This window comes from Zasmidium cellare (genome assembly GCF_010093935.1).
Source record: "Zasmidium cellare ATCC 36951 unplaced genomic scaffold M409scaffold_10, whole genome shotgun sequence".
Lineage (NCBI taxonomy): Eukaryota > Fungi > Ascomycota > Dothideomycetes > Mycosphaerellales > Mycosphaerellaceae > Zasmidium > Zasmidium cellare.
Genome location: NW_022986954.1, coordinates 110,582 through 131,610, shown reverse-complemented (window position 1 = coordinate 131,610; position 21,029 = coordinate 110,582). Strand labels below are relative to the sequence as shown.

The following is a 21,029-nucleotide window of genomic DNA, read 5'->3' as shown; positions in this document are numbered from 1 at the left end:
TATGCTACACATGTTTCTGTTTAGCACTTCTTCACTTCAATCACCGTATCTGTCATGCGCCTCTTCAACCTACCGACCGCGCTCCTAGCGCTCCTCGCCGTCGGCAGCGATGTCGTGTCTGCGACACACACCTCCAACTGGGCCGTACTTGTGTCCACGTCGAAGTTCTGGTTTAACTGTATGCGCTCCTCCTAGAGCGAGCTTGTAATATCTGCTAACGATGGGTAGACCGGCACATGGCGAACACTCTCAGCTTATACCGCACCGTGAAGCGACTCGGCATCCCCGACAGCCAGATCATACTCATGCTCCCGGACGACATGGCATGCAACCCCCGCAATTCGTTCGCCGGGAGCGTGTTCAACGATAAGAGTAGACAATTGGACCTTTACGATGACAAAGGGACACTTGAACACGTGGCGGGGATGGGAGGTATTGAAGTCGACTACCGCGGCAACGAGGTTACAGTCGAGAACTTCATCCGCCTGCTTACCGACCGCTGGCCCCCATCGCATCCCACTTCGAAGCGCCTCATGACCGACGACCGCTCCAACATCCTCATCTACATGACCGGACATGGCGGCAACGAGTTCCTGAAATTCCAAGATAGCGAGGAGATCAGCTCGTTCGACCTGGCAGACGCATTCGAGCAGATGTGGGAGAAGAAGCGATACCACGAGATGCTGTTCATGATCGATACGTGCCAGGCGAATACGATGTACCCGGCTTTTTACACGCCGAACATTATTGCGACGGGCAGCAGCGCAAAGGACCAGAGCAGTTACAGTCATCATGCAGATCAAGATGTGGGTGTCGCGGTTATTGATCGGTGGACATACTACAACTTGGAGTTCCTGGAGACGAGATTGAATAGTACGAGTGCGGATGTAAGATTGGGCGAGCTCTTTGACTACTACACCTTCGACCGGGTGCACAGCGACGCTGGCGTACGATACGATTTGTTCCCCGGTGGTGAGAGTGCTGCGAGGGATCGCAGGGTGTTGGACTTCTTCGGCAGCGTCCAGGGTGTAGAGACGGATATCTCGCATGGTGCTGATGCTAATGACTGGAAGAAAGACCTGGAGGCTTTGAAGCAGATTTGGGAGCGGCAGGAAGAGGCTAGGAAGGAGGGCAATAAGACGCAGGTCGTTACGGAAGGGCAGAGCGAGGCCACTATCAAGCCTGCTAAGGTTCGAGAGCATGCTAGGTCGGCATTGGATATGGCACAGAAGGGAGATGGCTGGGTTAAGAAGGCCGCCGGGCTTGGGTCGTTGGTGGTGCTGGGTGCGGCGTGGTTGGCTTCGAGTGCGCTTGCGAAGAGAGCTTGATTCGGTGGTTTCGTTATTGTTTGATACCCTCTATGTTTTGTTACGCCCAAATCTTTGGCTGCGAAAGCCTCTGTTGAGATACCTAGGTATACAGTCCTTTAATGACTACCTTACTCAATAATTGGAATGCTCTTCACATGCTCCACTTCACATGCGCGTGCGTCACAACGCGGAGCTAGTTCCGCTCTTAAATTTGGGCTTCACCATCAAGTTTCAGCACATGCTTCCACCACTTCACAACACCTCCACATCGAACATGGCATCAGACGACGAACGCTCACGATCCGCCTCGCCAGCCCGCGAACCCAAACCAAAGAAATCCAAAACCAGCGGCGGCTTTCGCTGGAAGGAAAAGCGACCCCGCGATGAAGAACCAGATTCTCGCAGCAGCGGGCGATTAGAGAGGGGATATCGAGACCGCTCGCCAAAGCGAGACTCGTACAGAGACAGCAGAGATGAGAGACGAGAGGACGAGAGGCCACGACGGAGAGATAACGACGACCGCGATCGCGACGAAGACCGCCCTGCACGACGACGAGACGCAGGCGACAGCTACCGTCCCGGCAACAACACCACCACCACCTCCTCCCGCGACGAAGAAATCAAGCGCAAATTCGGCGATACACCCACCTCAACCTCAACCAAAGACGCCCCCACCACAGACCCCAAACCCGCCAAAAAGGACAAAAAGTCCAAACCCCCCAAACAAATCACCACCAACGAGCCCATGATCATCGTCAACGTCAACGACCGCCTGGGCACCAAAGCCGCGATCCCGTGCTTGGCGAGCGACAGCGTGAAGGCTTTCAAGGCCATGGTGGCCGCGCATATCGGGCGGCAGCCGCATGAGATTATGATTAAGAGGCAGGGGGAGCGGCCGTTTAAGGATGTGTTGAGTCTGGAGGATTACGGGGTTAGTAGTGGGGTGCAGTTGGATTTGGAGCTGGATACGGGGGATTAAGTGTGAGTGGGAGTTTGTCTGGGAGGGGGTGGAGGGGTTGTGGTGGGAGAGAAGAGATACCCCTTTGAGTTGTTTTTAGGTATCGAAATGGTCTGGAAAGTGGGCAGAGCAAGAGCAAATCGTGTTTCATTATGGCATTGTGGGTGTCGGGTATCACAGTGAACATCGTAGCGAACATCTCTCATATCGTCGTGCTGGCAGATCGATAGCGAGCCAGTGCTTGAACATCTCGCTCCTCCTCAAGTCCACCTCTGCGCATCCTTGTCGTAGCCGATGAGTCCGAGGTCGATGTTGAGGGACCGCAGCATCATATCCATCGTAAACGTCTGCAAAAAGGTCAGCGACACGAACGACTCCAACAGCATATCATCTTGAAACTCACATCATCCTCCTTGCCATCCTCCTGCCAAACCCTCGTCTTCTGCGCACCAGGATCAACCTCCGGCTCATCAGGCACATCCGCCGCATCCCTCGCCTCTTGCAACGCCTGCCTCTTGATCTTCTTCCGATGCTCCTGCTCTGCCTCGGGCAACTCCTCGCCCTCACTATCAAACTCGCAATCCGCATCACCGTCCCCTTGTTCCTCTTCCTGCGGCGCAAACTCCCCCCTTCCATTCGCCCGCTCGTACTTCCTCTTCTCCATGTCTCGCCAAGCAGCTACGCCGCCCATCCGCTGCACACGCTCTTTCACGTCGCCGAAGAGTTCCTCAGCGGCGGATTGCGAGCAAAGCCGCCATTTCTCCGAGAGCTCGCGCAATTCGTCGTCGGTGGTGGAGTGGATGAGTTTGTGGGCTTGCTGGAGGGTGTCGAGTTCGTTTTGGACTTTGCGGATTTGGTATTCGGTTTGGGAGATTGCCTTTTTGACGGCTTGCTCTTCTGGGGAGATGGTCTTCTTGGAGGAGGACAGGGCGGAGAAGGATTTCTGTTTCCTGATGGGCGTGGACTTGACTGGAGCGAAGCTTGATCGTGAAGGTGCTGATTTGGTAGTTATTGGTCCCAATGTTGGTACCGCTGGCTTGATGGTATGTGCCAGTGTGCTCGGCGTGTAGGTAGGGTATGCGACATTGGCTCTGCTGGTGTCTTCCTTCAATGGCGTCCGCTCGGTCTTGTGCGTGCGCATGGGCGAGACAAAAGGCTTTCTGAGCTTGGTTTTGGCATCATTCAGCCTGCGCCGCTTGATGGACATTGGCGACGACATTGTGATAAGGTGATGTTGGGTTGATGGTGAGTGAGTTCGGAGCGCGTCGAGGAAGACGCGACGACTTGGCATCGGCGACGTCACTTTCGGCGCCCATTTCCATTCTCTCATGCATCGCATCGGCCTGTCCATCATCTTACAAGACGAATGCCTCATGCATATTTCAGTGGCTTCAATTCATCGGCGGCAGTCATTTCAACATCATAACTATCCTAAGCGCACGAAAAGATACCACGCCACTCACTGTGATCGAGGACAACTTCTAGCCATGAAGTTTTTTGAGATGCACCATCTCCTCTTCATGATATGTCCTCCTTACTGTTCACTGGCTCATGGCTGTCCTACAATTACCCAGCCTAGTTTCCCACGAGCTGAGCAGTGCGGTGGTGATTTTTCTACTGAAGCCAACATCCAGAATCCCCGGCCGAGCACGACAGACTACGCCACGACCAGGGAGCACTACAGAACGTCTTCAACGAGATGCAATGGAGAGACACGAGATTTGAAGAATCAAGGGAAGGTTGAAGGACGTCTTGTCCATTAGTGACAGACTGCTTTGCTCAACGACCCTCTCTGATCAAATTACAACTCCTCCATGAACGAGCGACTGCACCAAATGATCCTTGTCCATCAATGATCGACTTTGCTCTCCATCAACACCGACTCTGCTCCTCTTTCAACGATCGACTCTCCCTCCCTCCCTCCCTCCCTCAACGACCGACTCAGCCTCCCTCCAACAACGACTCTGCTCCTCCATCAACGACCGACTCTGCCTCCCTCCACCAACGACCGACTTGGACAGGAAGATCGATCGACTTCCTCCCACCAACAGTCGATCGATCTTCCTGTCCACCAACCCCAGACTCCTCCATCAACGACCGACTTGGACAAGAAGATCGATCGACTTCCTCCCAACACCGATCGATCTTCCTGTCCATCAATCCAAATCTCCTTCATCAACGACCGATTGCTCGTCAAACGAATGACTCTCTTCCACCAACGATCGGCTTGCTTCTCAAGTCAACGATCGAATGCTCCTCCTCCCATCCTCCACCAGCGATGGACTGTTCAACGAGTGACAGCTTCGTCATCAACCACAAACTCCTGCAGCCGCCACCAACTCCACCATCAACCGCCAACGCCTCCAGCCACCAACAACTCTCCATCAACCACCAACTCTCTCCCCATGAATGAATGACTGCGCTGTCGAAACACAATACAATAGGCCTGGGACAAATGCCCGTATACCCGAATAGCTTTTTCTTTTGCCTCCATTGATTTTGGCTCCGCAGAGCGCTGCCCTCTTTTCTTTCAAGTTTTTTCGTTGCTCAAGCATCGCCGACGAGATTGTGCGCCGCAATCCGCCAGGTCCGCAAGAGCGTTTTTGTGTTTTCTTGTTTGTAATGAAATGCCCACCACCATCCCGCCTCGGGTCGTAGCCACGAGGAACTTTCGAGTTCATTACTATGTCGCCTCCACCACCACTGCACTCAGCACGATGCACCCTCTTCCCCTCAACCTCCTCTCATCCATGCCAGGGTACACCGTGCCAAGCGCTCTCGTCCCCTTCTCGCCACCACCTCTCTTCAAGAACGATCGTCGACAAACTCCGGGTCCTCCCTCTCAACGACAGTGTCCCCAACTTCCACAACGAGTGAGTTTCTCCGCTTCCGATACGCCTCGCGGCGTTCGGCCCATTCCAACGAGAGTTTGCCGCCCTCGGGCGTGTACATGTGGGAGCCCAAGCGGCATCCCTTCATCCCCCCCTCGAGAACCTCGCGAAGTGAGACGTTTGCCAGTCTCATAGCTGCGCCGCAGTAGGTGACCGCAAGCACCTCTATCGTATGGCAGCTCTGAGCGTAGGGCAAACGCCGCACGGGTCCGAGTTCCGCTGGAATGTCGCAAACTTGCGGCCAGGGGAACTCTTTCCGCGCCTCGACGAGGATCTCCTCCAACTCGCGAGCCTTCTGCTCCGCGACCCTCTCTCTCAACGAACGAAATCCTCCACGTGGCTGCTGCTCCACAGCAGCCTTCTCCCCCGTCTTCTCCTCAAGTGAATGATCCTCCACTGCCACCTTCATCCCCTCCACAATCTCCTCCACACCCTTCTCCCCCTGCTTCAACGAGCGCGATTCCTCCACATTCGGGGTCTTCAGTACCTGTCAGCCGTGCCATCAGCACGTGTGTCCTTGAGCAAACTTCACTACATCACAAGTCCGAAGCATCCCCAGGAATCGGTCAGGGCCCCGTCGCTGGAGTCAGACTCCAGCAGCGTGGATCCATCGAATTCGGTGGGGATGAATCGATCTTGGATGTGAAGAGACGTCTCCAGATCCCAAGTTCACCGCGGCGGGCGCTGCAGTGGCTTGGAAGATGATGATGTCTTGTGCGTGAGGGTGGCGTGAAGTTGGTTGAGGTAGGGCTTGAATGCGGTCGATCCCCGAAACTTGATGGCTGTCCATGCCGTCGATATCGAGGTCGGTAGGTGGGTCGGGGAGAGATGGTTCGAGGGGGATGGTCGAGGTGAGGTTGCTCGGCGGCCAGTGAAGACGTCCATGAGACCAAGGGCAAGCCGATGGCATGGACGAACATCACATCACGCACGAGTTACTCACCGCCCCAAGGTCTTGTGCGCGCTTCGCGCGGAAACGGGCGAGGCGAGCATCTCTCTCGGCGAAGAGAGACGTCGCGGTGGTCATGCGCAAGTTAGCAATGTGAACCATTTTAACTTGTGATTGATTGGATGTTTGGGGTAAGTTTTCTTATCATGTAAGTCTTCCTGCGCACGAGAAGTTAGCATGTGATGAAGCAAGTGATGTGATGTGACGCGATGTGATGTGAGCCAGGTGAAGTGGAAAAGGTCCGGCATCCCCGTGGAAATCCAAGGGTCCAAGCCAAGAAGGGGGGCGTCGGTATGTTGGTGGAGGGGCCAAGTCCGGGGAGGGGTGTGGAGGCGGTGAGAGTTCCGCGCATGGGATGTGGGGGTGGAACGCGGCGCTGTTCCGCGTAGCGGGATTTCTTGGCATGAAGCGCGGAAGCAGGCCGAGCGGAGCGGAGAAATCGTTCGCCCGATCAGCCAGATTGGGCGAAGCTCGAGATTCGTGAAGTCGACCAAGTCAGCGGCGACGAGAGCAGCGAGCTCAAAACTTCAGGTGAAGCAATCTTGCGCTTGGAGGATAGGAAACCGAGCCTGGAGATTCCAGAAAACTTGAAATTGTTCGCGCGCCGCGAGGCGCTCCTCGAAATTCGAAATTCCTCCAGGTCGAAATTCCTTCGCGCTCCCTGGAGGGAGCGACGACGAGGTGTCCAGTCGCCAAAAGATTGGTGGAGGTGAAAGCCATGAGTGTCCAGATGGAGGGAATGTGCATTTTGGGGAAGGTGAAGCGGGTGGGAAGGGGATACTCACTTCGAAAAGCTGGCTTGATGTTGGGAAAGAGGAGAAGGAGGGAAAGAGCGAGAAGACGAGTATAAGTAGAAAAGCACGGGCCACATTCAGAGCGCGAGACTGCCAGCGTACATTTCCTCACGGGTGTGACTCACAGGGTGTGACTCACAGCCGGGTGCGAGCGGAAGAGAAGGAGTACCCAATTGGGATTGAACTTCCCTGGCGCCTCTCCGCGTCAGAACACGATCTTCAGCAAGCAGACAACATCTCCAGCCAAACAGCGCCGATACGAGGCTCTTCAGCACTGTCTAATTGAAAATAATGCACGCAGCGGTCGGTAACATAATTCGAAGCGCTTTGGAAAGGCGATTGACCGTCAAATATATCGTCTTGGAGAGTAGACCGAGGTCGGCCAGTCAGCCATATCGAAATCCCGGATTGCCATCTTCGTACGCCGACTTCGCTCGTCTTCCGGCATCGTGGTTTCCTGAGCTTCATCTCATCGAGCATGTAGAGAACAGAAACGCGTCCAGTATTCAAGCGTTGTGCTCTGGTAGGGTCTTTGCATGTGTGCTGAGCCATTGTGTTCACGGACATCCTATTCGCAGCAAAAGGCACTGGGTGACATGCTCAGTCTTTTGGTTCAGATTCTTGCTTGCTGACATTGGGGCATGGCTTGAAGTCTTGTACAAAAAACCCTTTGGCTTGTGTGTATTCTTTCGGGGGCATCTTGTTCATTCTGGCGCATTTTTGTCGTGTCGGTTGCTGCTGATGGGCCAAGAAAGGGTATGACCATCGTAACAGAGGTTCTTAGTAGGTCGGCCACTCCGCAATCGCGACAATGAGCATATAACACATCAAAAGATAGAGAAAACGATGAAGAAGTAGAGACGTGAAGTCAGGCGGTTTCAAGCTTAGATTTACGCTTATGCACGTCGCGGCAGATCGACGGCAAGGATTAACGCGCCGTTGTGGTTGGTGGCTGGGATGCTGCCGGTGCGACGACAGGCACTCCCGTCTTCCTCTAACACCATCTTATCTTCTTTCATCTCCCGCCATCGAAGCAGACGCATCTCCTTGACCTCATATTGTATTATCCGACGACTCCCTTGGCTTCCACTCTTCGCGCTGTAATGATGCGGCCTTCGGTACAAGGGTCGATGGGTCGCCATGGAACACTTTTCAGCTAGCCTTTGCTTTTGTTCGCCCGGCATGGAGGGCAGCAACACTTACTGCAGATGCTCTGGCTGCCGATTCCAGGGCAATATCTATCATCAGGATCTTCAGCTTCTGTGGACGGTTTGGCGTAGGGAACGCCGTCGTCAACTGACAAGAAGTTCTCGTTTTCCTCAGGCAGCGCGATCTCATCAGTCCTGGAGAAGGTGGATTTTTGGCTGCGACAAGGACTTGCTGCGACTTGCAAATCTCTAGAAACTACGGACTCGCTCTTTCACGCCATGTCTGGAATTCTCGACCTCCCGAGACAAGTGGCGCTTTCTACTCCTGTCTTACCAGCAGAGCACTTTCTACCTGTCTCAATCATGCCTCCTCCGTCTTTCACTTACATGACTTTGTTATGTGTGGCATGTTTGCAGCTCACTTCCTCCCTCTATCCTCCTGCATCATCAAAGCATAGCCGACAATGGCCTATGTCCTCTCCTTGTCACCGACCAGCCCGGCGCTGACGCCTGTCAACTGCGAGGCTGCAGCACGATCATGCTCATCAGCTGCGAGTATCGGGTCCGGAGGCACAGTGCAGCATCATCGTCTTCGGAGCATATCTACCAACTCACTCTCTTCGGCCGGCTCCTACTTCATCCCATCCTGGCGCAGAAGCCATGAGCCTGCCAGCACGCCACCACGATCGGCATCGTCCATGAACCTCAACTTTGGCAAGATTCGAACCCAATTCGACCGCCGAAGCTTCTCCGCCACCAACTCCAGACGCACCAGCCTGGCCTCGGCCATCAGTGGGAACTGTCGACCTGAATCAGTTGCAGTCTGTGATCCCTGGGACTGCCGACTCGTGGACGTTGCCGAGAGCGAGGATGAGCCTACCAGACCCAGTGAAGATTCGGAACGCTTGGAGTCAGAACCAGAGAGCGAAGACGATCTGGAAGCCGAGAAAACAATACAGCTGGGATTGGGGACATCAGTCATCGACCATGCAAGTTCGGACATGCAGGCTACATCACCGGATCCGCCTGCCTTCAAAAGATGGGTCAGCCGACTACGAAGGAAGCATGTCCATCCAGTGGTGCCGCGAAAAGAGCGATGGGTGCTTGACGATTTCGACATTGCAACCCCATCCTCTGCGGGAAAATCTCAACGGTCTCATCATCGTAAATCGGAGTCGCAAAGTTCGTCTCTGAGGTTTGTCACAGCTGTCAGGTCAGCCACCGCGACACTCGCAAGCGCCAGCATCGCAACACTTTCCCGCCGAACGACAAAGTGGCGTCGCGGGCAGCAACGTAGCAGTCTGATCTCTGAACGAGACGCCCGCCCGTCCATCGACAGTGTGAGATCCGTAATCGACGAGGCCGCTAAGCAGCGCTCGAGGAAGAGACGAGAGAAGGTCGAGGAGCTGATTAGGACCGAGGAGAACTATGTGGCAGATGTCAAAGCACTCTCGAATGCAAGTTGGTAGATGATGATTGATCTCCGATGTATTGACACCTATTCCAGGCGTACTTCACGATCCTCGACCACCAGCCTACCTCTTCCAGCTTCGCGCGGCCGTGTGCGCAAAAGATCATTGCAGATATCCTCGACCTGCACGACAAGATCCTAGGCGATCTATACAACGCTGTTCCCTTCTCAGAGTACGACCAGTGCACAGCGAAAATCTCCGCACCAGGAAGAGCCCATACGAGGTGGCACTCAGTTGATGTCGTGCCGCAAAGACCTACGCCAAAGAGGGTTGTTCTCTCCACCATCAGACAAGGGAGACGTTCGCTGAACATCAGTCGTTCCTCTGAGGATGACCATGCGATGTTACGGTGCAGTCCGCAGATCGTCGCTGCGGTCGCTAAAGTATTTGCAAACCACGTATGCACAAACTCGCTTTCGTTGCACTTTTCATGCTGACAACAATCGCCAGACTGGCCGCTTCAAGGCTTATGAAGGATACGGTGCCAACTACGATCTTGTTCAGCGCGACATCGACGAGACCCAGAGGCATATCTCCATCTGGGCGGACTTCGACAAAGCTATCGAAGCGCTGTCACTGCATGTGAACCCGACTCGCAGCCAAGAGGCGAACAGGAAGAAGGCCATGACTGTCAAAGATCTGCTGATCAAGGTGAGCTGGAAACAGGTATGATGAAGATCTGACTAACACAGGCCAGCCAATTCAGCGTCTTCCAAGATATGAGCTGCTCTTCAACGATTTGAGCAAGCTCACACCAGTCTACGATGACCCCGAATCTCATACCACGATCGAGGACCTCCGTGTCCAGCTCAGCGAGATTTGCCAACGCACGAACGAGGCAAAAGAGAATCCGACAAAGCTGAGAACGCTCGAGACAACGTGCTTGATCGGAGATAGACTGAGCTTTTCTGGCCAGGTGCCCAAATCCGTCTTCCTGCAGTTGCTGGGCCAGGTCGATCTGTGTGGATGCTTGTACATCGCATACCGCACACGAGATCGCATCAAGGGCTGCTACGCAATATGCCTGCTTTTTGACTCGTATCTGCTGCTCGCTGCCGCCGAGGAAGACCAACCAAAGTACAAGATCTTGGCAGGAATTGCTTTGGCGAATGCAACCGTTGAAGAGAGCGATAACTTGAAAGGCCTGCAATGCCACACGGCACCACACTCTTGGAAGCTTGTCTTCGAGCACGCTGCTCGCATGTACGAGGTCATTTGCGTTGCTTGCTCCGCAACTGAGGCCGACGCTTGGCGGTCGCATATCGCAGAAAAGATCGAGACTCAGGCTGCAGCAGTCATGGCAGCCAAAGCCAGCGTTTTCGAATTATCGTCGCCAATGACTTCGGAAATGAGAAGCATCGGCAAGGCGTTTGGAAAGCCTGGCAGCTTCGTTCGTCGCATGTCGGTTCATCGCGCGGCCACGATCGGTCCAACGACTGACCTGAATCAAGTCATCATCAAAAACACGCAGTCGATGAAGGAGATGCAAGAGAATGAATCACAGGTGTCACTAAAAATCCCTCGCTCGCAGTCAGTGGCAACACCAAGCCATGTGCAGACACTCGCGCCTCGCCGTGCAGAACGACATCGGCTCGAAAGCATCTTGTCGGATGTCTGGACGAAGAATACCCTCCCATATCCTGGCATGGTCCGTCGATCTGATCCCATCCGTGCTTCTGCAAACCACGTCATCCGAAAGTTCAGCATGGCAAGCATTACCAGCAACTTTTCGTCGTCGAAACGCACGCCGAGTTATGCCAGCATCGCTTCGTCCCGCAAAGAGGATATGCCGCCATCGAGGAGGGATCCGCGCCGTGAGAGCAGATCTGGAAACATGACGAGACCACCAGTCGTCGACTTCCACAACGCTCCTGATGCCTTTCTACCAGCGGACTTTGACCTCCAGGACCAAGCAGCCAAGCGCAAGAAGTCGGCTCTTCGAACATTCACCATGACGATGGAGCGGCCGTTCAGTCCGTTGCTGGGCAATGATAACAAGCCATCAGGATTGCGCCGGGCACAGAGTGTTCGTGACCTTTCCGACGGAGGCGCAGCACCGCAGTCCAAGCCCACTCCCTCTCCAATTCCGACATCTCAGGAGACGAAGCCGCAGAGACCAGTCTATAGTGTGATCCAGGAACGACCGAAGACACCAGCTTCTTTTCAAGCTACGAACGAAACAGCTACGAGAGATGAGAATACCGCCAAGGAGCCCAGCAAGTCGAAGAGCCGGAAGTTGTTGAGGTTGTTTGGATAAGATGATGCGTTATGATGATGCGGGTATGGTTGATGGCTCTTGAAGAGGAATGGACTTGGTTATGATGGATGATTTTGCATTGTCACCGCGTTTAATGCATGAATGAAATGATATGGCCCAACTCTGTCGCTTTCCTTCCTTCACTTCCAAGTTCGATATCTTTGGACAGTATCGAGAACGACACGTGAAAAGCAGCCAGCATGTGCCTGACCCCTGATCGTCGGCCCCCACAATGACGTCGCGATTTGCCCGTGCAAGGCAGTGACAACACAGCTCCACAACGGTCACGCACGCGACCAGCCTTGGAAGCAGCTAGAGCTTCAAAACGTCTCGTGTTCTTTGATTCCTCCTCTTCCAACATACAAACAACACCACAAACACTCAATCAACACTCTCAAAAGCTTCAATCCCATCAAAACCACTCAACGCCCCACCAATACCCCACAGAACACCCCCACCATGCGCGGCAACGACCCCCAGATCAAGGTCCACTACAAGGGCGCCGACGACGACTATGTCATCTACGTCGACTCCAAGGAGGCGGTTGCGGACTGGAAGAAGGACAGCAGCGTGCCATTGGCACAAGTCGTGAGCGGATGGAAGATTTTCGTGACGCACAAGTGAGTCTCTACCCCGCTGCACCAAGGGATGGTGGTGGTTGTTGGGAAAGCGGATCAATTTTCGCTGACCATTGCGTGTGCGGTGATTAGGCAAGGCAACCAAGGTGTGCTGGATGCGGCTTCCAAGGCGTCGCTGGAGTCTGAGTTTGGTACGAGCAAGGACGAGGAGGTTGTGAAGCAGATTTTGGAGAAGGGCACCATTATTGAGTCGGCGGTGAGATACAGAAATATACACTTGGGCTGCTGTGAGGGCTTTATACTGATGTTATGTGCTGCAGAACTCTGCACGTGACGGCAACAAGAACGACTCCAAGGGTGGCATGGTGGCTCACTGAGCGAGCCCGTTGGCTTGGGTCTGACCTCATCCATTACGAGTATACCGAAAGATGAGAATGGAGGACTTCGAAAAGCATGGGTACTGTAGTCGCGCTGTGCCCGTGAGGCCGCCTCAGTAGCTCACTGCATCTGATACGAGGAACGAGGAATGAAAATGAAAATGAAAAGAATCACAAGCAAATTCACATGCGCGCACTGGTAGTGTCTGTAAGTCGCAGCGTCTGTCTCGTGTCTTGTCTCACTTGCAAGCAAGTTCCAGTCAGAAGTCGGCTCGTCGAATTCACCGTGGGCCTTCATTCAATTCTTTGGCTTGTGCTTGCCGCAAGTCGCGCTTTCTTCTACTCACTTTCAATTTCAAGCTCGACCACCAACCTCGCACACACCAACCTCGACTCGCGAAATCATAGATGGTCCTGCGACTACTCTCTGAACTCTTCGCCAGGTTCCAACCCAACCGGCAACACCATTCAGCACCCGCCGACTTGAGCCTGACCGACATGGCTTCCGACTTGTCGCAGGTCGACTGGCCTACCTTAATGTCGTTGCGCGACACCGACAACGCCGTGTGGGCTATCACTCACATCCCTCTCTGCCGCCGGCTGCCTGTTGAGCTCAAGGAGAGTATCCTTTCCTTCGTGATGTTGATGTCGCAGCCCACCATTGGAGGCCTGGCGGCCACTCGAGCCGACGTCGATGAGCCACAAGGCCCTCGAGGCGACCCATCTATCCCACCATCAAATGGAAAGTCACCACTCCTCGCACTACCTGCCGAGCTGCGCCGTGCCATCTTTGCCAGCTTTCTGCCCAACAAGCAGCGCACTATCAAGCCTCGATGCGAGCGCGAGGGTGCGTTCGCCAGACGCAACTTGGGTTCGCCGAGAAAGAACAGGACGAGCGACTTCATGGTTCTTTGTCGCCAGATCAAGCAAGAAATCACTACCGTCATCTACCAGGAGCGCACGTTCGAGATCCATGTGCATGAGGGAGTCACCGGCGGCGGCATCGAGGTCCTCGATGCTGGACGCCAGCTTCTCCAATACTTGTCGGAGGACTATGGCATCGACACGCGATTCACTCGCTTTGGTGATGGCGAGGAGTTTGGCTTTGACCGCTTCAAGAAGATCAACATCGTCATCTTCCCGAAGACCAACAATCGCGAGGAGCGCCACACTGCCATGAACACCTACTTCATGAATTTGGCACTCGCTCACATGCTCGAGCGCGGTTGCGTGAAGGACACCGACCCCATCATCTCCCTCAACATCATCTTCGACAAGACCCCTTGCGCACGCTCAGTCCCGCAAGCTCAGCCTGTGTCAGGCCGACTCAACATCATGCGCAACGAGATCCACTGGTGGGATCCAAGCCTCGACCAGCCGCTCAGCAGCGAGGTCCATGGCATGTCCGACATCGAGCTCATCCTACGCCCTTTCTCCATCCTTCGCAAAGTGCACAACGTCAACATCAACCTCCCGCCCAAGATCAATGCAGATGCCAAGACATTGGAGTTCGTTAAAGATCTGAAGGCCACTATGAGGAGCGACTCCGAGACGGCCCCGTTCAGACAGGATGTTAGCTTCGAGATGCAGGCGAACGCGATTAAGTTCGACCTCCTCAACTCCAACTTTGGAGACATGTTTGGCAGAAACGGCGATCACATCGGCGACCTCACCGAGCAGGAGATGGGTGATGCTGGAGACGGCGAGGCAGACGGATCGGCTAAGCATGTCTTATCGTCTCCCACAGATGATTCAGATCCCAAGCGGTCCAAGACAGATTACCACTCTCTCCACGAAGCGATGTATGGCGATCTCTTCGCTGCCACCTATGACGAGGATGATAGCGACGACGATGACGGTCCTCCGCCACCTCAGTCCAACGCGAACGGAAAGCAGCGAGACGTGGGCGAGGTTCCATCCGACAATGGAGACAACAAGTCGGCAATGGCCCAACATGGATCACTCAGCATATTCCACGGTGCCTCTGGTCGTTTCCCTTCTTTCACTTGCTTCAACGAGCCTGGCACCGATTCCAGCCCACCGTCAACTACCACCGATGGTGAGCGCACGTTCATGTCGTACACGCCGCGTCTGTTCGGCAGCACGAACACCAATGACGAGGCTCCAATCCCTTGACCTTCGACGGCTCTGGCTCGACCTCCTCCAGCTCGACTTCCTCCAGCTCGACTGCGCGTGACTACCTCAGATCCGACTCAACTGGCCCCAGCTCCTTCGACGACCCCTTCAAACTGGTTCGCTGGTGCCATGAACCTCGTCGACTCCGTCACAGGCAACCCTCGGAGCTTTCCAAGCAACTGCCCTGTATGCGGCGCTCACTTCGCTGATGGCAACGCTTTTGCGAACCACCAGCGGCCGTGCCAGCCGCTTCCAGGACTCGGAAACTGAGGAGGACGGAAGTCCTAACCAGGATTGTGCCAAAGCAGGTCGAATATGTCGAAAGCATGGTAGCGACTCGACTACACCATAACCTCATCAACTACACATGAAGTAAGGACTTGAAGAGGCGGCCAGGACGTTGGTGAGGAGTTGACTCTGGCACCGCATTCTTGCTTCTTTGCGTGATACGATTGTTTCCTTTGTATGATACCCTACCACGCCGAACGGGGCGCGGTGCTCCTCGTACGTAGTACTTGAAAATGAAAAAAGAGCCGTTGGTTGCTCACCACTTTGATCCCGTGTCAGCGTGAAGTCGATGAAAGACCACATGATCCTCGTGGCCTGCAGGCTAACTACCAGGCTATGGTGAGACCCTACGTCAAGTCCACGTGAACTCCTTCGCTCCATGCAGATGCAGGGCAAGCGTACAGGGCGGAAAGCTAGGAGGGACACGATGCCGAAAAATCGGCTCTGGATCGCTTCGACTTGAACTTCGTTCCGGTTAACGACATACAACTTAATATGGCAAAGTACTATGTCTCAAGTCGTGCGAGACGGGTGCGTGGGAGCCGCGCTGCCCGATGTGCGGGTGCGATATGATCCCTGGTCAGTAGTATGGAGGGATATCTCTTAAAGTCAGGGGGCGAAGATGCGTGGAAAAAAGCACTTTCTCGAGTGTTGAAGTGAGAGGAGGATTCAACGTGGCCAAACGAGGATCAGTAATACTTACTACATAGCTTCACATCAGACACTTATAATCACTGCGTTGTCAGCTGCAAGATGTGACTCAGATGGAGTAGACTCCTGCCGGAAGTTCGCAATCTGAAGCGGTATACGCTTCCTTCAAGGTTTGTTTGGTCGGGCATTCGGCCAGTGGGGATATGTCCTGTTATTCGCAGTTTGACACGCCTTTTTGGAATTCAGCGGGTGAGAGTGAGTAGTAATTGTAGTCTGGCGTCCGGCTTCTCACGGCTCGGGGTGTCATGCGGCCATATCATCGCCACCACCACGGCGCCGGGCGTACAGACGGGCTGTGAGTTGGACCGATGGGTAGAATGCTCTAGGTCTTGGTAGTCTCCTCACGGCCGCAACGATGACCACCTGGGCGCGTGGTGACCGGCGCCGAGGATAAGATGAAGAGGTGAGGTGAGAGAGAGTAAGCGGTGTTTCGGCCGGTGGAAGAAGTTCGGTGCGCTGCGACAGGGACACAACGGAAAGCTTGATCACAGCAGAGTTTGATGAGTAAGACGAGCCTCTCACTCCTAGCCGGTGGGATTCGGGACGACGAGGATGCCCGACAGCTTCTGCTGGTGGATGGGTGCAGCAGCGTCGAGGGCGAAGACGCGCCGAGCTGATGCTGAGCTGTCTATTGCGGCGACTCATCATTGATTGCTGCACCGCGTTTGGCGGGCCTGCACATGCGCCCTCCTCCTCCTCGCCAGCTGTGACGTAGCGGAGGCCAAACCTGCTGGGTCAGGCACTTCGAGCCACACGCAACTACATGTAGGTCTGATGCTCTGCTGGCGTCGAAGCTCTTCTCACACCACCGAAAAACACCCCGCCATCGTTCGTGCCCTGCTTTTGCTGGTGGATCCCGCGATTCCTCCTACTCACCAGCGCATCCCCGTATTGATCGTTCCGACGGTCGCGACGCGAATACGACGAATCGGCAACACGATCGACGAGATGAACACGGCGTAGACGCGAGTGATGCAGGAGATTTTTGAGAAGCTTAGGCTCCAGAATACCAGGACCACCCTTTTGCTGGGTCAGGGACGAGGCTAAGCCATTGACTGCGGAAGAGACATCTGCAGGTGGTCGTTAGGGTCCAGGGGGACGATTGGAATATTTAATTCCGAGCTTGGGGTTGGAGTTCGAGATGGCTTCGACAAACGGCTCAAGTCAAGAGCGGAGTATGGGTCGGCAGGAAGAGAACCCAGTACCGCAAGAGATGTTGCGGCAAGCAGCAGCCGCCCGAGCTGGCGAGAACGATACAGCTTCGATAACAGCATCCGAGAGGCGGCATATGGGCCACGATGTGTCGCTGGAAGCTGCAGAGGGACTCGATACGACACAGGTGGAGCCTGACATACCGCCTCCTGCCTATGGAGACCACTATGGCATGGTGCAGCAACAACAAGATGGATTCGGGACGAAGGCGAGAGTCGCTGACGATGGACGTGTCGATATCAACATCAATCAACTGAACAGGCGATTGTCGACGCTGCTGGTTCCAAGTCTGAACCAGCTACAACGAGCTGCAGACGAGCAACATGTCCCTCCACCGCCATATATCCCGCCCTCACTGGGAGGGGCTGAAGGTGTACCGCCCCCACCACCGATGAATGTGGTTATTCAAGTTGTCGGGTCAAGAGGAGATGTACAACCATTCGTGGCACTCGGAAAAGTGCTGAAGGAGACATATGGACATCGAGTGAGGTTGGCAACACACCCCAATTTCAAAGACTTCATCAACGAAAACGGGCTCGAGTTCTTCAACATTGGAGGTGATCCACAAGCACTCATGGCATTTATGGTCAAGAACCCGGGCCTCATGCCTGGCTTCGACTCGCTCCGAGCAGGAGATGTTGGCAAGAGGCGAAAGGAAGTTGGAGAATATCTGAGAGGCTGCTGGCGGTCTTGCTTCGAGACAGGCGATGGCGGCGGCCCTGAAGCGAATGACGATACCATTGAGGACTGGACGTCGCATGGTGCAGGCGCCGCCGAATACACCAAGAAGCCGTTCGTCGCAGACTGCATCATCGCCAATCCGCCGAGTTTCGCTCACATTCACATTGCTGAGAAGATGGGCATACCGTTGCACATTATGTTCACCATGCCTTATTCGCCAACGCAGGCCTTCCCTCATCCGCTGGCGAACATTCAGTCTTCGAACGCTGACGATCATTTGACCAACTATGTATCGTACGCCCTCATCGACATGTTGACCTGGCAAGGCCTGGGAGATGTGATCAATCGCTTCAGACAGCGAAGCTTGGGTCTCGACGAGATCAGCCTCATGTGGGCACCTGGCATGTTGCAGAGGCTACGTGTTCCACACACTTACTGCTGGTCGCCCGCGTTGATACCGAAGCCCAAGGATTGGGGCCCAAACATCAATATCTCGGGGTTCTTCTTTCTGGATCTGGCGTCGAACTACACACCTGCTGATGACTTGAGGGAGTTTCTGGAGTCAGGACCGCCGCCTGTATACATTGGCTTTGGTTCCATCGTGCTGGACGACCCCAACGCTATGACTGAGCTCATCTTTGATGCTGTTCGCAAGTCAGGCCAGAGAGCGCTCGTATCCAAGGGTTGGGGTGGCGTTGGTGCCGATGAATTCGACAAACCTGATGGCGTCTTCATGCTGGGCAACTGCCCTCACGATTGGCTCTTCAAGCGTGTATCATGTGTCGTCCACCACGGAGGCGCAGGCACTACTGCGGCCGGTATCACCGCTGGAAAACCAACTGTCGTTGTCCCATTCTTTGGTGACCAGCCGTTCTGGGGTGCCATGGTTGCAAGAGCTGGAGCTGGACCAGATCCAATCCCGAACAAGCAACTCACGTCTGACAATCTCGCTGAGGCTATTCAGAAGTGCCTTGAGCCCCACATGCAAGAAAGAGCACAAGAGTTGGCCACAAGCATTGCTGCTGAGAACGGCAGCGAGCTAGGTGCGCAGAGCTTCCATCAATTCCTTGACGTTGACAAGCTGCGCTGTAACCTGGCTCCATCGCGCCCAGCAGTCTGGCGCATCAAACGTACTCAGGCGCGACTCAGTGCAATGGCAGCTTGCACACTCGCTCAGGAGGGCTTGCTCGATTTCAACGACCTGAAGCTATTCAGACCCAGGGAATACGAAGCCGACGAAGGACCTTGGGATCCTATCACTGGTGGAGCTACTGCTTTGATCGGGACCATGAGCACGATGATGTTGGGCGTTGCTGATTTCCCCATCGAGACTCTCAAGGCGCTCAAGATTCATCCCGACGCGAAGACGAGCAAGTCTGAAGGCAAGAAGCCAGAGGGGTCTGGAAGCGCACCAGAGTCGAAACAAGGGTCTGTTTCTGGCTCAGCCGGACGACCTTCAGAAGAGACCGGACCGCGTACTTCTTCGTCTCCATCCCGCGCATCGACACCTCGAAGCACCAGCGAGGCGGCAGTTCTTAGCGATGTTGGATCTCCGCCCACGAGCCGGACGAGCTCCTCCTTCAATCTTCAGGAATCGATGGCAAGGCTCAACTCCGGACCTCTTTCTCCTGGGTCTGAGTCCTCGCAAAAGAAGATCTCTTCGTCCATGGCAGATGCTCTCAATGGGCAGCTCGGTGCCACCAGGACACGCTCTCGTTCCAACAGTCGACCGGGTAGCCCGAAGGGCTCTTTTGCACAGACCATGAAGACGAGCCAGGACACCGCCAAGGGCGTGCACCGCATCGTGGGCGCTGGTCTGAAGTCGCCGATGGACTTCACCATGGGTCTGGCCAAAGGGTTCCACAACGCCCCAAAGCTCTACGGCGATGAGTCGGTCCGTCAAGCTGAGAAAGTGTCTGACTTCAAGTCCGGTATCAGGGCAGCGACTAAGGAATTCGGTCTGGGTTTCTACGACGGTATCACCGGTCTGGTGACTCAGCCCATGAAAGGAGCCATGAAAGAAGGCGGAGCAGGCTTCGTGAAGGGCATGGGTAAGGGTATTGGTGGTCTTGTGCTGAAGCCAGGTGCTGCGATCTTCGGCATTCCTGGATACACGATGAAGGGTGTGTACAAGGAGATGCAGAAGCACTTCGGATCCAGTGTGCAAAACTACATCATTGCCGCTCGAACAGCGCAGGGATTCGATGAGTACCAACATGCCAGTGATGAGGAGAAGAGGGACGTCATTATGAGGTGGAAGGTGTTGCAGACCAATCTCAAGAAGAAGCGAAATTTGGATGAGATGGTCCGTGATACCTTGGATGAGCAGATGAAGAAGAAAGAGGCGTGGATCGAGTCCAGGAAGTTGAAGAAGCAGGAAACGCGCAGCCAAAGCCGAGCTGGAAGTCGAAGCAGGGCTGCGAGTACGTCTGCTTTCAACAAGACTACAGCCCAACCATATCATGATCCTGAGAGCGCGATGCTCGAGATCGGGGCCGAACGTGCGCACGACTTCAATAGGCATCGCGCGCACACCATGGATCCGAGCAGTGCTGAGGAGCGTGCTGTTGAGGAAGCGATTCGAATCTCAGTCCTTCGAACATCGAACGGGGACCCTGAAGAAGACGCTCGCGTTGAACAAGGTATTCGTGAAAATATGGCCGAGGTTCAGCTCCAGCGAACTCGCACTTCTCGTGCGGATCAGCACGAACATGACGAGCTGCAACGAGCGATCACGGCCAGCACTCAAGATGCAGACCGTCAGTCCCAAGCGGAGCAAGAACATCAGGCTGAGCTTCAACGTGTTCTCACCGAAAGCCTACGTGAGCACAGAGGGTACCAAGACAGCGATGACGAGCACATCGACAGCCCAGTCTCCGAAGCCACCCTCCCATCCGACGATCCGCCCATGTACGACCCAGGTCATCTCGCTGGTACCACGCAAGCCGAGTTCGAACAGCAGAAATCCCAACAGCCCGGCGAGAAGACCCAGCAAGAGCGTACAGAGGAAGAGATTGTTTTGGAATATATCAAGAAGCAAAGTTTACTTGAGGAGGAGAACAGGAAGAAGATCGCAGCGTCCAAGGCGCCGCAGACTCAGGCCAATGATGATGAACATGATGAGGAATTGCAGAGGGTCTTGAAATTGAGCATGGATCCGTCGGAGCAGTATCGTGGACAGCAGTACGGCAGGGAGGCGTCGAATTCGTAAGGTTTGATAGTGTGATTCACAGTATCACCTGTGCACGGCCTTGAGCATTGCGGTTG

At 54.7% G+C, this 21,029-nt stretch overlaps 9 protein-coding genes across 9 annotated transcripts; 7 read left to right on the top strand and 2 right to left on the bottom strand.

Annotated features, from left to right (window-relative positions):
- Positions 1-54: 54 nt before the first annotated feature.
- On the top strand, positions 55-1,328 carry M409DRAFT_20384 (uncharacterized protein; the record flags this gene model as incomplete). Its single annotated transcript, XM_033805368.1, has 2 exons — positions 55-178; positions 229-1,328. 2 exons carry the CDS (start codon positions 55-57, stop codon positions 1,326-1,328), a joined length of 1,224 nt encoding a protein of 407 aa, XP_033670049.1.
- Positions 1,329-1,584: 256 nt separating this feature from the next.
- Positions 1,585-2,289, top strand: M409DRAFT_20383 (uncharacterized protein; the record flags this gene model as incomplete). The annotated part of the gene is made up of 1 exon (XM_033805367.1): positions 1,585-2,289. The coding sequence occupies one exon, from the start codon at positions 1,585-1,587 to the stop codon at positions 2,287-2,289; it is 705 nt and encodes a 234-aa protein (XP_033670048.1).
- A 239-nt stretch (positions 2,290-2,528) lies between these two features.
- On the bottom strand, positions 2,529-3,487 carry M409DRAFT_64917 (uncharacterized protein; the record flags this gene model as incomplete). The annotated part of the gene is made up of 2 exons (XM_033816285.1): positions 2,529-2,615; positions 2,672-3,487. The coding sequence occupies 2 exons, from the start codon at positions 3,485-3,487 to the stop codon at positions 2,529-2,531; spliced, it is 903 nt and encodes a 300-aa protein (XP_033670047.1).
- Positions 3,488-4,120: 633 nt separating this feature from the next.
- M409DRAFT_52440 (uncharacterized protein) lies at positions 4,121-4,681 on the top strand (the record flags this gene model as incomplete). Its single annotated transcript, XM_033812081.1, has 1 exon — positions 4,121-4,681. One exon carries the CDS (start codon positions 4,121-4,123, stop codon positions 4,679-4,681), a length of 561 nt encoding a protein of 186 aa, XP_033670046.1.
- A 392-nt stretch (positions 4,682-5,073) lies between these two features.
- On the bottom strand, positions 5,074-6,069 carry M409DRAFT_52439 (uncharacterized protein; the record flags this gene model as incomplete). The annotated part of the gene is made up of 2 exons (XM_033812080.1): positions 5,074-5,637; positions 5,833-6,069. The coding sequence occupies 2 exons, from the start codon at positions 6,067-6,069 to the stop codon at positions 5,074-5,076; spliced, it is 801 nt and encodes a 266-aa protein (XP_033670045.1).
- A 2,445-nt stretch (positions 6,070-8,514) lies between these two features.
- Positions 8,515-11,779, top strand: M409DRAFT_64916 (uncharacterized protein; the record flags this gene model as incomplete). Its single annotated transcript, XM_033816284.1, has 4 exons — positions 8,515-9,507; positions 9,558-9,920; positions 9,973-10,173; positions 10,220-11,779. The coding sequence occupies 4 exons, from the start codon at positions 8,515-8,517 to the stop codon at positions 11,777-11,779; spliced, it is 3,117 nt and encodes a 1,038-aa protein (XP_033670044.1).
- Positions 11,780-12,238: 459 nt separating this feature from the next.
- On the top strand, positions 12,239-12,734 carry M409DRAFT_64915 (uncharacterized protein; the record flags this gene model as incomplete). The annotated part of the gene is made up of 3 exons (XM_033816283.1): positions 12,239-12,399; positions 12,490-12,613; positions 12,678-12,734. The coding sequence occupies 3 exons, from the start codon at positions 12,239-12,241 to the stop codon at positions 12,732-12,734; spliced, it is 342 nt and encodes a 113-aa protein (XP_033670043.1).
- A 498-nt stretch (positions 12,735-13,232) lies between these two features.
- On the top strand, positions 13,233-14,870 carry M409DRAFT_20378 (uncharacterized protein; the record flags this gene model as incomplete). Its single annotated transcript, XM_033805366.1, has 1 exon — positions 13,233-14,870. The coding sequence occupies one exon, from the start codon at positions 13,233-13,235 to the stop codon at positions 14,868-14,870; it is 1,638 nt and encodes a 545-aa protein (XP_033670042.1).
- Positions 14,871-17,010: 2,140 nt separating this feature from the next.
- On the top strand, positions 17,011-20,973 carry M409DRAFT_20377 (glycosyltransferase family 1 protein; the record flags this gene model as incomplete). The annotated part of the gene is made up of 1 exon (XM_033805365.1): positions 17,011-20,973. One exon carries the CDS (start codon positions 17,011-17,013, stop codon positions 20,971-20,973), a length of 3,963 nt encoding a protein of 1,320 aa, XP_033670041.1.
- Between the last annotated feature and the right edge of the window lie 56 nt (positions 20,974-21,029).